The following is a 12,933-nucleotide window of genomic DNA, read 5'->3' as shown; positions in this document are numbered from 1 at the left end:
GCTTCGCCTCCACGACTGAGGTGGTCATTCCAAAATGACTCGTGACGTCATGAACTTTGCATGCAGAATTTCAAATAAACGCGTGTACCAAACAGATTATTAAAAAAAGAAAAATTTTTCCTTTTGTTAGAGGTTTTTCAAAAAGGACACAACCTAGAAAAACTGTTTTTTTTTTGCAAGAAAAAAATTGTTTTTCTGGTAAGTGCTTTATTTCGGTTCACAAACTCCTGAAGAGAATTTTCTCAAAGTTTCGTTCATGTTCGCTGCATAGTTATCTTGTTATCAATTATTTTCAGTGTGCCGGTGACGCGAAAAACAGCGGACGACAGAGGGCACGCACGGGGAGTTGCAATGGTTACCTTCTTTATCTCCGGAGCGCTTCGTGCATGCTAGGCCTAGCGGAGAGATCAAACCCTCATTTGAAAGCTTGTTTTTTTTTATGTTTCTGGCGCTGACACGTCTCTTCGTATGAGGATAAGTAAGAGTGCTGGAAAATGCGTGAGAAGCCTGTCAAAATTGGCACGTTTCTGCGAGAAAATTTGTTACGCTTGCCCCTATTGGCTGAAATAATTAAACCTAAGCTCCTATTGGCTACCGTGCATCGGAAGCTTGCTCGCGGGATCGGGTCGCAACTGTGTACCAGTTCTTGCTTCTGAGCCTGCGTCGCCTGCTTTTTCTACTTTGATTTTATTTAGTTTTGATAGTTGAGTTGATTTTCAGTTTTCATCGTGAACTTATCGGTGAAGCACACACTACAGCGCACTATTGCAAACGGACACTCACTCCTTACACAGGAAAAAAAAAAAATTCAAACGAACCGTGCTGACTGACAACTTGTTTTTATATACTTTGTCTCCTTCTACCTCTTGCACTACCGAATTTCCCAACTCATGCGCACCAATCTCCTAGACGCCTAAAAAGTTTTTCTCTTTTTCTGTCAGGTTTAAAAGTGGTGTGCTGATACAGTTTTCATAAATCCTGGCGATGTGTTCGGCTTCAATAATTTCTCTAGTTAATTGGTTACTGTTCCTACCTAAAATTGTAGAAGGTGGCAGGTGAACCTCGCACCCACAATCACGGCAGTGTATGCCCAGTTGGCCAGAGTTCGCTCTGGTGCTATTGTTTTTGCGTTCACGGAGCCTATTACAATGCCTTAATGATAGGCTTCGTCAACACAAAAGCAATAGCACCAGAGCTAACTCTGGCCATCTGGGCATACTCTGCCTTGATTGTGGGTGCGAGGTTCACCTGCCACCTTGTACCATTTTAAGTAGGAACAGTAACCAATTTACTAGATAAATTATTGAAGCCGAACATATCGCCAGGAATTATGAAAATTGTATCAGTGCATCATCTTTAAACCTGACAAAAAAAGAGGAAAAAATTTTAGACGTCTTGGAGGTTGGTATGCGTGATTCGGGTAATTCGGTAGTGCAAAAGGCAGAAAAAGACAAAGTATATAAAAACGAGTTGTCAGTCGGCGCAGTTCATTTGAATTTTGCTTTCTTTTTCGTGCGTAAGGAGTGAGTGTACGTTTGCAATAGTGCGCTGTAGTGTGTGTTAATATGAGCAACCAACTCACCCAGGCTGCTACGTTGTCGGTGAAGGCTATGCCTGTGGTGAAGCCGTGAACGCGACAAAGCTTTGGCTTCCGCTCGTGATTTAGGAAGCCGCGAGGAGTGTGCAGTGGAAAGCGTGCGGCCACCACCGATGAGAATGGCCCGGCGCCTCTGACAGTTTCGCGCGTTGAACCGGAGTTCGCAGCAGCAGAGTTGACAATCAAAAGTGCTATCATCGCTACCACGCTATGTGACACGGACACGCTCACGGCATTTGAGCAAAAGATGAGCCTTTTGGAGACCGGCGGAGGGAGCGCTGAAAATGGCGAAGCCGCCGAAAAGTCTCGGTGACGGTGCGGCCGGCTATTGTTTCGTGAGCATGTCGTCTTTGCGAAACTTGATAGGAATGCTTCTCTGTCATATGTGCCGCACTTGCGATTTGGAACTACAGGAAAGCCGTGTCGGAGCGCATCTGACGTTTTCTGTTTTGTGCCCTAACTGTGGAATCATCGTTTCTGCGCCGCTTTCACCGTCGATCGATGGTACAAAGCAAAACAAACTTGCCGCACGCCTCGGAATGGTTTTGCGGAACTGCGGCATTGGATTCACTAAACTGACAAACCTTTTTACTGAACTCAATGCCCCTCCACCTATGTACCTGAAATCGTATCAGACGATTGTGACGAATATGCACGACGTGGCCGTACAAGCATCAGCTGACGCAGTGACAGAGGCTGCGCGACCGTTCGGAAGACTCGAGGGACCAGTTCAGAAGATGTAGAGGAGTAGCTGGAAGATTTGTGCGTTAGCTACTACGGAACGTGGCATAAGCGAGGCCACACATCGCATTTCGGAATTGGTGTCATTGTCGAGCTTGACACAGGCCTCGTTCTTGACTATGCAGTTGTAAGCAGCTACTGTCATGGCTGCAAGCTTGGGCCAAAAGAGAACTCAGAAGGGTATGATGAGTGGCTGGAAGGGCACCAGTCAAAATGCCAAAAGAATTTTGATGGATCAGCCTACACAATCGAAGTTGAAGCAGTTGAAGTGATCTTCCACTGATCAGTAAACCTCCACAAGCTGCAGTATGTGACTGCTCTGTGTGATGGTGACTCAGAAGCATTCAACCATGTAGCTGCACTGGAGCTGTACGACGACAAGGAGGTCACCATGGAAGATTACGTGAATCATGTTGCCAAGAGGGTCTACGCTGAAATGGAAAAGCTGAAAGAGGAAAAAAAAAAAAAAAAAAGAAAAAGCTCGAGGTACACCTATAAGCATTTCTTATGAGTTGTGAATGCGAAAGCATGCAAGCCGCTCGTCCGCTCCCTTTGTCGTCTGCTGCATACTAGCGCGCGCGCGCTTCGGGATCTGAGAGGCCATGGCGCAGCGGCCAATGGGAGCCCCGTCAACACGCGCCAGTCAATGGAACCGAAGGTGAATCGCTTCTATTGGGATCGCGGAAACTAGGAGCCGTTTTCGCGCTTGAAACTGATGATGTCAGCTCGCTTCATAAGACAGTTAATGCTTTCACATTAAAAGGACTAGGCGGACAGGCAAGCTCACAAACGTCAGGATGAAGAAAATGACTAACTATTATGGAAGTGCCCTGAAATAAAATGCCCCAGATGTCACTGCGATGCGGCGTGGAGTCTTTGCAACCCTGCTGCATATGTATTCCACGGACGAGGAGCCCTAACATATTGCATGTCCCAAGGGTGAAGAATGCTGTTGTCACCACAACCGGCACCTGGCACTTCAAGAGGCCGGAAAGGCATCGGTTGCAAAGCCCCACCGACCTGCCTTCTCGAGAGAGGTGGCCAAGGAACTTGTTCCACTGTACAACCGTCTGACCCAGAAGGACTTAATGGCCATGTGCTCTCGCATAAAAACCCAGAATGCCAACGAGTTTTTCAACACCCTCATTTCAAAGAGGTGTCCGTAAACGGAGTTTGCATCGCTCCAGACCAGTGGTTCTCAAATGGGGGTCTAAGGACCCTTGGGGGTCCGCAAAGGCATTCTAGGGGTCCGCAAAGACCCTGCCTCATCAGTAAAGCACAGCAATAAAAGTTGTATTGTTTCAGATCGACAAGAAATGTTTCAGTTTTTGGGCGAGTTTTCTCGTGCGTATGTCAATAAGAGAAGTCTTATTCACATCAGCCTTTAGTCATTCATATCCATTTATTAAGTCGTTATTATCTTTAACCTCTACCTTTCCCCTCCCTCCTCCACAAATGGGGTCCTCCATCATCTCCGCCGATCCACAAGGGGTCCGCGAAACATCGATGGTTAAGAACCACTGCTTCAGACCATGGAGACAGCAGTGGCCCTAGCTGTCCTGGAATATAGTTGTGGACCAGGGGGCTTCGAAAGAGCACTCCTCAAAATGAAGATGGAGCTCGCGAGTAACCTATCAGTTCCAGGCAGAGAAGGTGACCCAGCACCGACTCGCCAGGTCTCGAGCAAGTGCTCTGCAGTCGTCCAGAGTTGCCCACAGGCGACGCAAGATGGAGGCTGTGGCCTCCGAGCAGAAGCGCCTCCAAGAGGAGGGCCCCACCTACGCTGCTGGGCTCTTTTAGTGCCCTTTTAGAGGCCCTAAATTAAAGGCAGGGTTGTGAACACCTTTAATGCATTTTTCTCGATTTCACTTTTTTGCCATAAATTTCATTTTAGTCAATCTATCGTTTGATAATGTGACTAAGGGAAAGGCTCATGTTTAGTTTTTCTTGACCGAAGTCTAATAAAGAATGCGGCTATGGAACTGAATTTCTACTTTACTGATGTTTTCGATAAAAGTATTTTATCATTCTTTCAAAGACACAAAAAGTCAAGATGTAATTTGATTTTCAGAAAAAGCTTATAGAAAAAAACTTTTCACAAAAAAAAGAAATTTTCAAAGCCACACTATACGAGTAAGTACTCTGCTTTACATCAAGGAAAAGAGAATCTTTGGTACAACATTAGTTTTCTAACAATAGATTGACTAAACAGTGACAGTGTACACTTCATCGAAGTTGCTGTAATTTCCTTCACATTTAGCGTACAGAGCTGGAACATTTTTTTGCTCCCTTTATCATTACTATCAGTCTACAGTGCAAATTTCAGTCAATATAATCCAGTGGTTCATAAGTTGACCCTCCTCGGCAGTCTTCCCCTTAAGATATGAAATCGATTGTGGTGGCTTTGATCAAGATACAAGTATGAAAGGACTGGTAGAGGCAGCAGGTGCTAGATTGATGGCCACGTAGAAGGTGGTCATTGCCTCTTTATATCATTGTTGGTACATTGCTTTGCCTGCAATTTACTGAGGTTGTGTCACATTGTCTTTTTGTTCTGCTTATAAGAGTGTGCATCACCCTAATTGCTGGCGAGGTGAACATGTGTGGAGGCTTTTGCCACCACAGATATTGTGATGAGTAATATGAGTAATGTTTCGTGGTGTCGTGTTAAATTTAGTATATCTCAGAAATGTTGGTTCATAAAATCTGTGTGTACCGTATTTTCCGGTGTATAAGACGCACCTTTGTATAAGACGCACCCACCCTATATGCAGGCTTTCATTGAAAAAGTTGGTATATAAGACGCACCTGTGTATAAGACGCACCCGAATTTATCCACAGAGGCTAACGAAACTAATTAAGCATGCTTGCGCGACCATTGCGAAATGCACCTTACCTGTGAGAAGTCCGTAAGACCCAACCACACGGGCGCGTCTGAGACGAGTCGGCGTTTCCCGGCGCCTGCTCGCATCGCCCGAAGGCCATCCGAAAAAAAGCGACGCGCATATCTGGACAGGACAGACCTCGGCGTTAACCGGGAAACGCCGACGCGGCATGTGGTTGGGCCTTTATGCGGCGTGAAGTGATCGAAAAAGCCACCACACGCCCCAACCACCCACCCCTTTGCAAAAAAAAATAAAATAACGACGAAAGAACTCTCTCATACGCCCATAACATTTTATTTCTACTCAAAACCTGCGAAGTCTTCATCTTCGGATGCGCTGTCAAAAAGTTCGGCAATTTCTGGCGGCAACTCTGCTGCGACAGTCTCTTCACACTCAGAGTCGCTCAGGTCATTGTCGTCATCGTCGTGCTAAGGTGGCGCTGAAGCTAGTAGGCCAGCCTTGCGGAAGCCCGCAGTTATGGTTGCCGCTGAAACTGCACTCCAGGCCTCATGGACCCACTTTGCAACTTCACTAAACGAAGCGCGCCTCATGCGTCCAGTTGCGGTGTAGCTGTGCTCGCCTTCCGTCATCCACGCCTCCCAAATGCGTCGCAAAACAGCTTTAAAGCTGCGGTTTACGGATATGTCTAAAGGCTGCAAAATCTTCGTCAAACCGCCGGGTATTATTGTAGGGGTGCAGTTCATCGTCTTAATCTGCCTTAGTGTCAAGTCTGTCATGTGTGCCCGCATGCTATCCATGACTAGAAGGCCCTTCCGGGCATGAAAAAATCCATCCGGGCGCTTCAAAAAGCAGGTTTCGAGCCAGACTCCCATCATTTGCTCATCCATCCAGCCCTTCTCGTTAGTTTTGACGACAACACCAGGCGGAAAGCTTTCTTTTGGCATCGTTTTTCTTTTAAAAATCAACATTGACGGCAGCTTTGTTCCGTCAGCACAGCACGCTAGTACAACTGTAAAGTGAGACTTTTCGTGCCCAGTTGTTCGTACTGTGACTGCCTTGGCACCTTTCTGAGCGACACTTTTTGACATAGGGATATCAAATGTCAGGGGCACTTCATCCATGTTCACAATGTGGCTGTCGATGATGTTACTCTTTTCGACTTCCTTCTTTACAAATTCTTGGAACTTCTCCACTTTTTCTCCGAAGTCGTCTGGGAGTTTCTGACACATTGTCGTTCGCGCTCTGATTGACAAGGCTTTGCGGCGCATAAATCTATAACACCATGACGGCCCACCAACAAAGTCAGCGGCACCCATTCCACTGGCCAAAGTGCATGCTTTCAAGCGCAATTGCACGGTTGACAGTGCCCTACCTTCAGCCCGCTGTTCAAGAGCCCACTTGACGAGCCAGTCTTCAAGTTCAGGCCACCGCGCCTTCTTTCCGCGGTCAGCCTTTTTTCCACTTTTCATCGCCTGTAGTTTGGTGGACGACTGTCGCCATGTGCGAATCATCTTCTCGGTGACGTCGAAACGGCGACCTGCAGCCCGGTTACCGTGTTCGGTAGCGTACTCGACCGCAGATAATTTAAACTTCGCTGTGTAGCTCTTGCGCGACTGCGGTGGCATATTGTAGCAAGACCGGGCAGATGGCAGGAAAACACGACGACGCACATACGCAGAGCGAACAAAGATGAAAATGGCGACTGAAAAAGAGAGGCAGCTTGTCCTGGCTTGTCCTGGCTTGTCTTGGCGAGAAGCGTGATTGTCGCCATCTGTTGGCATTTCACATTACTTGAGCCTGGGACCTCCGCATCCGCAACGACCGCATGTTTGCAATCTTGGAGTTCACCTAAAACGTGGCACGCGGCGGTCCCCGTATTGAAGTATCACCGTGTTACGACTGCGTGATCGGTAGCGATATTTTGTTTTTGGTGAAACAAGCTTGAACATCAACCGAGTAAATTTCAAATTTCTGAACTCGCAAAAAAAAAAAAAAAATTCGCGTATAAGACGCACCGTTGTATAAGACGCACCAGCAAGAACTTTTGAAAAAAGCCGCGTCTTATACACCGGAAAATACGGTACCTGTTACTAAGACTGATATATCGATTCATAATTCCGTGTTGGCGGCTGTCATTTCAAGCACAACCAGATTAAAATTTTTTTTATAATAAACAGGGTTATTTGGGGCACGTGGGAACTTCTAATTTAACATTTATTACTTTTACCCATTACAGAGTTGAGCTATGTTGAGGAACAGAAGTGCCATAAGAAATAAATGTAATCTTCTACGCTGTATGTACCATAAAATCCCGACAAATGCCCCAGCCCGGAGAGGTAACCCACCCCTATTTTGACTTGATTTGCTATTTCCTTTTAAACATCGAAAGATAGCCCACTCCTAATAATCATAGTGTTCGGATCAATGATGACCTTGGCCTAAATGCGTCTAGTTAGCTATGGCCACATATAAGTGAACATTGCTGACTGGGAAGTAGTCATCTTTACTTCATTGCCCCTCGCCGCAATAATGAGTTTGATAGAAACGCATAATCTAAAAATAGCATTTTTTTAAATTTTTTTGATTGCACACCAAAAGTGAGGCCACTCCTTATTGACTACACGACCCGCTAAGAGATGGCGCCTCCAGCCCATAGCGTCACCGCCGTGTCCCAAGCCCATGTGCGGCACAACCAACGGATGGGAGACGAACGGCAGCCATGTAAGCTGATGCCCCGTCGGCCGTTTATCGTGTTAGATAAAGTTATGTTCAAAACAAAACATAACACTGTAGAACACTATAGAAACAGGGTGAACTTTAGAAACATCATTTTATTCTTGAGTGTTCAATACACTGCTGAAAAAAAAACAGACCAGGAACTATACAAAACTATGCACACAATTTCCTCTGAGACATACTAAAAAAATAGAGGTCACCGAGCAATTCCTTGTCTGGGATTGTTCTTCAGTAATCAAAATGCATGAGGTATACTATTTACAACAAAAAACTCACTTCCTATTTACACTTGGGGTTAATTTCCTCACAGTCTCTTTGGTGAATCGAAAGCATCGAAAGCCGCGATGCAGGTTATTAACTCGTATAAGGCATTGCAAAAGCTGGGATTCTGCTCCTCATCAGATGCCGAGTTTAATTAGTTCTTTCGGCCCAGAAGCCTCCTTTTCACAAAAATACACAGTTTGGGAAAATGAGGAAGAGAAGTGTTGGCACTTGAGGAGACACTATTGTGACCGACCACACAATAAATATGCCAAGACGTGATTGTAGGTTCCTTCGAGCTTGGAGGTTCCTTCAAAAGGAATAACGGCATGTCCCTGACTTTCAGGTTTCTTTTCTCCGTGGCTTTCTCATGGGCCAGAGCAGTGTTGGCTATTTTAAATGTGATACACCGTCTACAGAACATCTTGTTTTGGGCACAATTTTCTTTTTTCAATTTTTGCATTGTCTTTGCAGCACTGATTGCGGCGAGTGTTCAAAGAGCAGTTACACTTCGATGGTTCGGCTTTCAGTATCTGCAGGTTATTTATATGAATGTTATTTGCTTGCCACTAGACGAATTTCTAGTTTTGAATTCTGTGATATTGCTGCTGTTGCCTTATTGAATGCAACTTGACGATTGCTGGATGTTAGGGTTTCTACTTGCGGGCTGCAGAAAGAAGTTTCGGGCAGTTTCGCACGAGTCGCAGATATCAACGCACTCTCGGCGAGCCTCCCCCCTCCTAGTTGGCTGTTTTTCACTTTGTTCTTCCTTGTAGAAAAAAAGCATCATGCTTTGAAACACATTTCGTTCACAGAGTCTCTAAGAGTGTAGGATTCACCCCTTTGGCCCTCACTACCTGCAAAGACCTCCAGAATATCTCACCAAAGGTTCATTTCAGGGGGCATTTAGCAGTACCGGGCTACTACGAAACAGAGTTTGCCCCATCGTGGGCCTTCTGGTTGGTTCCACACAGATCACCACACTGCACCTCGCCGTGAAGCACTCTGGCAGTAAAGGGCACACAATCTCGTCGGGTGAGATGCCGGCGTTGGAAGATCTGGGGGTTTTGATGCAGTTGTGATGAAGGCACTTGTGGGTTGATATCACACTTGCTTGCTGAACACTTCCCTCTCAGTCTGATGGGCTTGCTTAGCTGTGGTCCTCAGAGGCTTCCCGGTATGGGATGAGAGTTCAGTTGGTAGATTGACCTAGAAGTACACTGTAAGTTCGTTGTGATCTGGAGACTGACCGTTGGTCAGAGGTGTGACGCTGACGTCCGGGTCCAGCGCAGTCTGTGGATAGAGTGCACAGTAGGGGTCACACACTGCTCCTTAATACTGGGCTTCGTCTTAGGAATTGCTTGCACTACAGCGGAAGGAATGTTCCATTTATAATATGCATGCAATCTAGACTCGCATATTTTAAAGCAAAATGTATGTGTTAAAGCCTGTTGTATATTCCTGTGCAGTGCCCAAATTGTAACATTTGAAATACTTCTGAAACGCCACATAAAACAAAAACGGGATTTTGGGGAAAATTTTTGAGCTACTGCCAAATGTGAGTTATGCTTTTGATCTAAGGGTGGTGGCATGTGTGATTGAGGGAAAATATTGGGCAACACACCAATTTCAGAACTTGGCCATGCAATTGAGTGACTGAATAAGTCATTTTAAACCATTTCTCATATTTTCATGTCTACACATTGAAAATACACCTGCACCACTTAATCTCTTGCTGTTATAACTTGCCAAACAACCATCTGTGAATTTGAACGTAAATACATATTAATTGCTAGTTTTACATGTACAGTTATGGTGAACTTTTTTGGAGCTCCTATGGTACCTGCATACTGCTATTACACATAGCATAGAATAAATGCCACAGAGAAGACAAGGACAAGAAGGCCGCAGTCTGCACTGTGTCCGTGTCCTACTTGTCCTTGTGTCCTTCGCACTGTTTAGCCTACGTAACATGTCAACAGCAGACGTTGCCATTGCATGTAGGCCCCCCAGTTTAAGCACACCATCCACAACTGGATCAACTGCAAATGGAGCTACTATTATGTATGTGTCCTCAATATTATGGTCACTACAGTAGGCACACTAACAAGAGACTATGGTACACAAACAGCAAGGGACTATGGGGTGCTAATCACAAGGGACTAAGGGCACTAATCACGAGGGACTATAGCATGCTAAAAAAAAGGGACTATGGGACTCTAACCACAAGGAACTAGGTGCATTAACCTCAAGGGGCTATGGGTGCTGACCAGAAGGGACTGTGGTGTGCTAACCACAAGGGAATGTGGTGTGCTAACCACAAGGGAATATGGTGTGCTGACCACGAGAAACTATGGTGTGCTAATTACAAGGTATATGGGGTGCTAATCATGAGGGGCTATGTTGCACTAACCACAAAGGAACAAAATCCCACACCAGCCACCCACCTTGTTGGGCTGCTCATCCTCCCAACTGAGCTTCTTGACCCTCCTTGGAATGGAGCCGATGGGCCATTGGACGCTCATGATGTTTCCATTGCCCAGGTGTCCGTTTCGGACCGCCTCCAAGACTCTCCCGTTGGGGACGGCCCCGTTGGGCGTCTGGGCAGCCTCCGGACTGTCGGGAACAGTCTCCCTCTCACTCATGTCCTCCGTCGTGTCTTCCGACTTGCTGTCGGAGAGGTTGAAGATGGGGTTCTCTACGCCGGCGAGCGGTCGCGGGGGGTTGATGAGCTTGTTGGTGGCACTGGTGGCGATCTTGATGCTGGCCACCTTGTTCAAGGGGGCATGCCCATTTCCGTTGATGGACACTGGCAGTCGGTTGCGGTACTTTTTGCTAAGGGAAAGAAGTTGGGGAGAGCGCCGCTGTTAGCACCTTCGTTTTGCTAGTCACGGGTTTTTGACTTCTTTTCATGTAGGGACATTCATTTGTCTTGTACTGAAGTAAAATTATGAATGGAATTGGCTGAAGACAATTCCTGGTTCCAGAAAATTTCCAGTCAGATAGCTAGGTATCAACATCAAACTAGTAGGTCTGGTTGTGGCAGCCTCCAGATTATATAAGTGGGAAAAGGTTTGTTCTGGCAATATCACTTTATGCTTCGAAATGCTAATGCTCGCTGATACACCACACTGTATCAGTTATGAGTTACCTGTTTGCAGTTTAGTAAATTCTTGTTTGATAGAGCTTCCTGTTAAGAATATTTCTCACTTCTCAGGTTTATTCTAGCTTTGGTTACCAAGTTTATGCATGATTGAAAGGTAGAAGTAAGGTTTTAATAAATTATACCTCACAGTTTTGGGGAGGAGGATGCTGAAAGAAATATTTTTACTGTAGAAAACTTACATTAGATGTTGAGTTTCTACTACATCTCTTGAGATTTGTTTGGTGTTGTTACTGTCCAATCTCTTAATAATAATCTTTTTACAAGAGGACATAGTCAGTGATGTGACTGGTCTGAGTCATTTTGGAGCAGCTAAAAGTCCATTTTATGGCAGAAAAATAAACTTTTGGAGCACAAGTGTGCATTTCATTTTCATTCCTACCACTGCAAATATTACATGTTGAGATACATGTGTTGGCCATTCCATCAAAAGACATTGTCTACTTTGCTTTCCCGCTTCTGTGCAACCTTTCGTTAGATTCATCTGCACGGCAGGTTTGATTCCCTCAAAAATCCAAAACACAGAATTAACTAGCTGTCTATTGCGTGTAGATGCAACAGGCACAACAGCAATGTGCTGAGTGATGGAGGACAGTATGAACTGCTGTGAAAGGTTATTTTAAGTACGGAGCCAAAGGTAAACCAAATTACATTCCACATCAAAATAAATTTGTGATGACTAATTCAGATAAAAACAAAGCTTTTGTCATTTGATTATTAACATGAATAACATTTTATATTTTGAACTTTATGATTAAAACAATAGGCATGTGAACAATAAATAAGCCTTAGAAACAATCCAGTCGAGCTTATTAAGGTTATTTCCAAGTTTCCATCCTTTCTTCCAGCTAATTCAGTTTTAATTTTAATTATCAGTTCACTGTGCCATCACACAGGTATGGAACATATGTAAAGGTGATAACTGAATAGGAGAATTACATTAAAATATAAGCCCATAGAGCCGCCCATATGAATCTTCCTGCGATACACAAGTATCCTGGTTAAATCTAGAGATTGAAAAATTAAAGAAATAAATCGTCACAATATTGCATTTATCTTTTATCTATCATTCATCTATTCCTCCCTCATCTATCATATACTATACAACAGCAGCTTTGTTCAGAACTTTTTGCTGCAAGGTATAGTTGTTACATCAGAACTTAAAGAATTCCTTTTTTTTTTTTGTTAGTATATATTTGTTGCAATTGTCTGTGCAACTTCCTGCTCTGGAGGAATACTTTCCCTTAGCTGCTGCGCTGCGGCAAATCAAGATACACAAAATCGCAATGCCTACTCCGCGGTTCTCGCTTTACTGCAGTGCACCATTGTGCAATGAGAAGCACGCTCAACGAGGAGCCCACGAACATGAGAAATATTGCACGACTTCCGAGCACTTTGATAAGAGATTAAGTCCCTAATTCACGCACTCAACGATTTTCAACAAACCAGGCTTGCTCGTGGCCTAGTTGGAGGCTTTGCCAACTAATGGGTGCAAACCTTTTTTTCATCATAAAAAAAAAAAGTTTTTGTTTGTTGTTAGAAATTTAATTTTTAAGGCAATAAATGTAATTTTTAAGACAACAATTAAT

At 44.7% G+C, this 12,933-nt stretch overlaps 2 protein-coding genes across 4 annotated transcripts in view; one reads left to right on the top strand and one right to left on the bottom strand.

The window, feature by feature from the left end:
- LOC8027342 (mitochondrial intermediate peptidase) overlaps positions 1-12,933 on the top strand; it is a 44,800-nt gene that overhangs the window by 21,409 nt on the left and 10,458 nt on the right. The window contains exon 16 of one of the 3 annotated variants that reach the window (XM_042294153.1): positions 3,828-4,308. The exons of 1 other annotated variant lie outside the window; for it this stretch is intronic. The gene's annotated coding sequence lies outside the window, so the exon portion shown is untranslated. Of the gene's footprint in view, positions 1-3,276; positions 3,576-3,827; positions 4,309-12,933 lie in introns of those variants that run through there. One more of the 3 variants, XM_042294154.1, reaches the window with a different exon arrangement.
- The window catches only part of LOC8027343 (protocadherin-16), a 223,240-nt gene continuing 218,302 nt past the window's right edge, over positions 7,996-12,933 (bottom strand). The window contains exons 16-17 of the mRNA XM_029968511.4: positions 10,629-11,016; positions 7,996-9,474 (exon numbers count right to left, since the gene is read on the bottom strand). Of these exons, the coding sequence (XP_029824371.1) occupies positions 9,391-9,474; positions 10,629-11,016 (472 nt within the window). The 3' untranslated portion in view covers positions 7,996-9,390. The remainder of the gene's footprint in view (positions 9,475-10,628; positions 11,017-12,933) is intronic.

This window comes from Ixodes scapularis, unplaced genomic scaffold (genome assembly GCF_016920785.2).
Source record: "Ixodes scapularis isolate PalLabHiFi unplaced genomic scaffold, ASM1692078v2 PGA_scaffold5__190_contigs__length_132052651, whole genome shotgun sequence".
NCBI classification, from domain to species: domain Eukaryota; kingdom Metazoa; phylum Arthropoda; class Arachnida; order Ixodida; family Ixodidae; genus Ixodes; species Ixodes scapularis.
The sequence above is the reverse complement of the archived record's forward strand: the minus strand, read 5'-3'. Positions and strand labels throughout refer to the sequence as shown.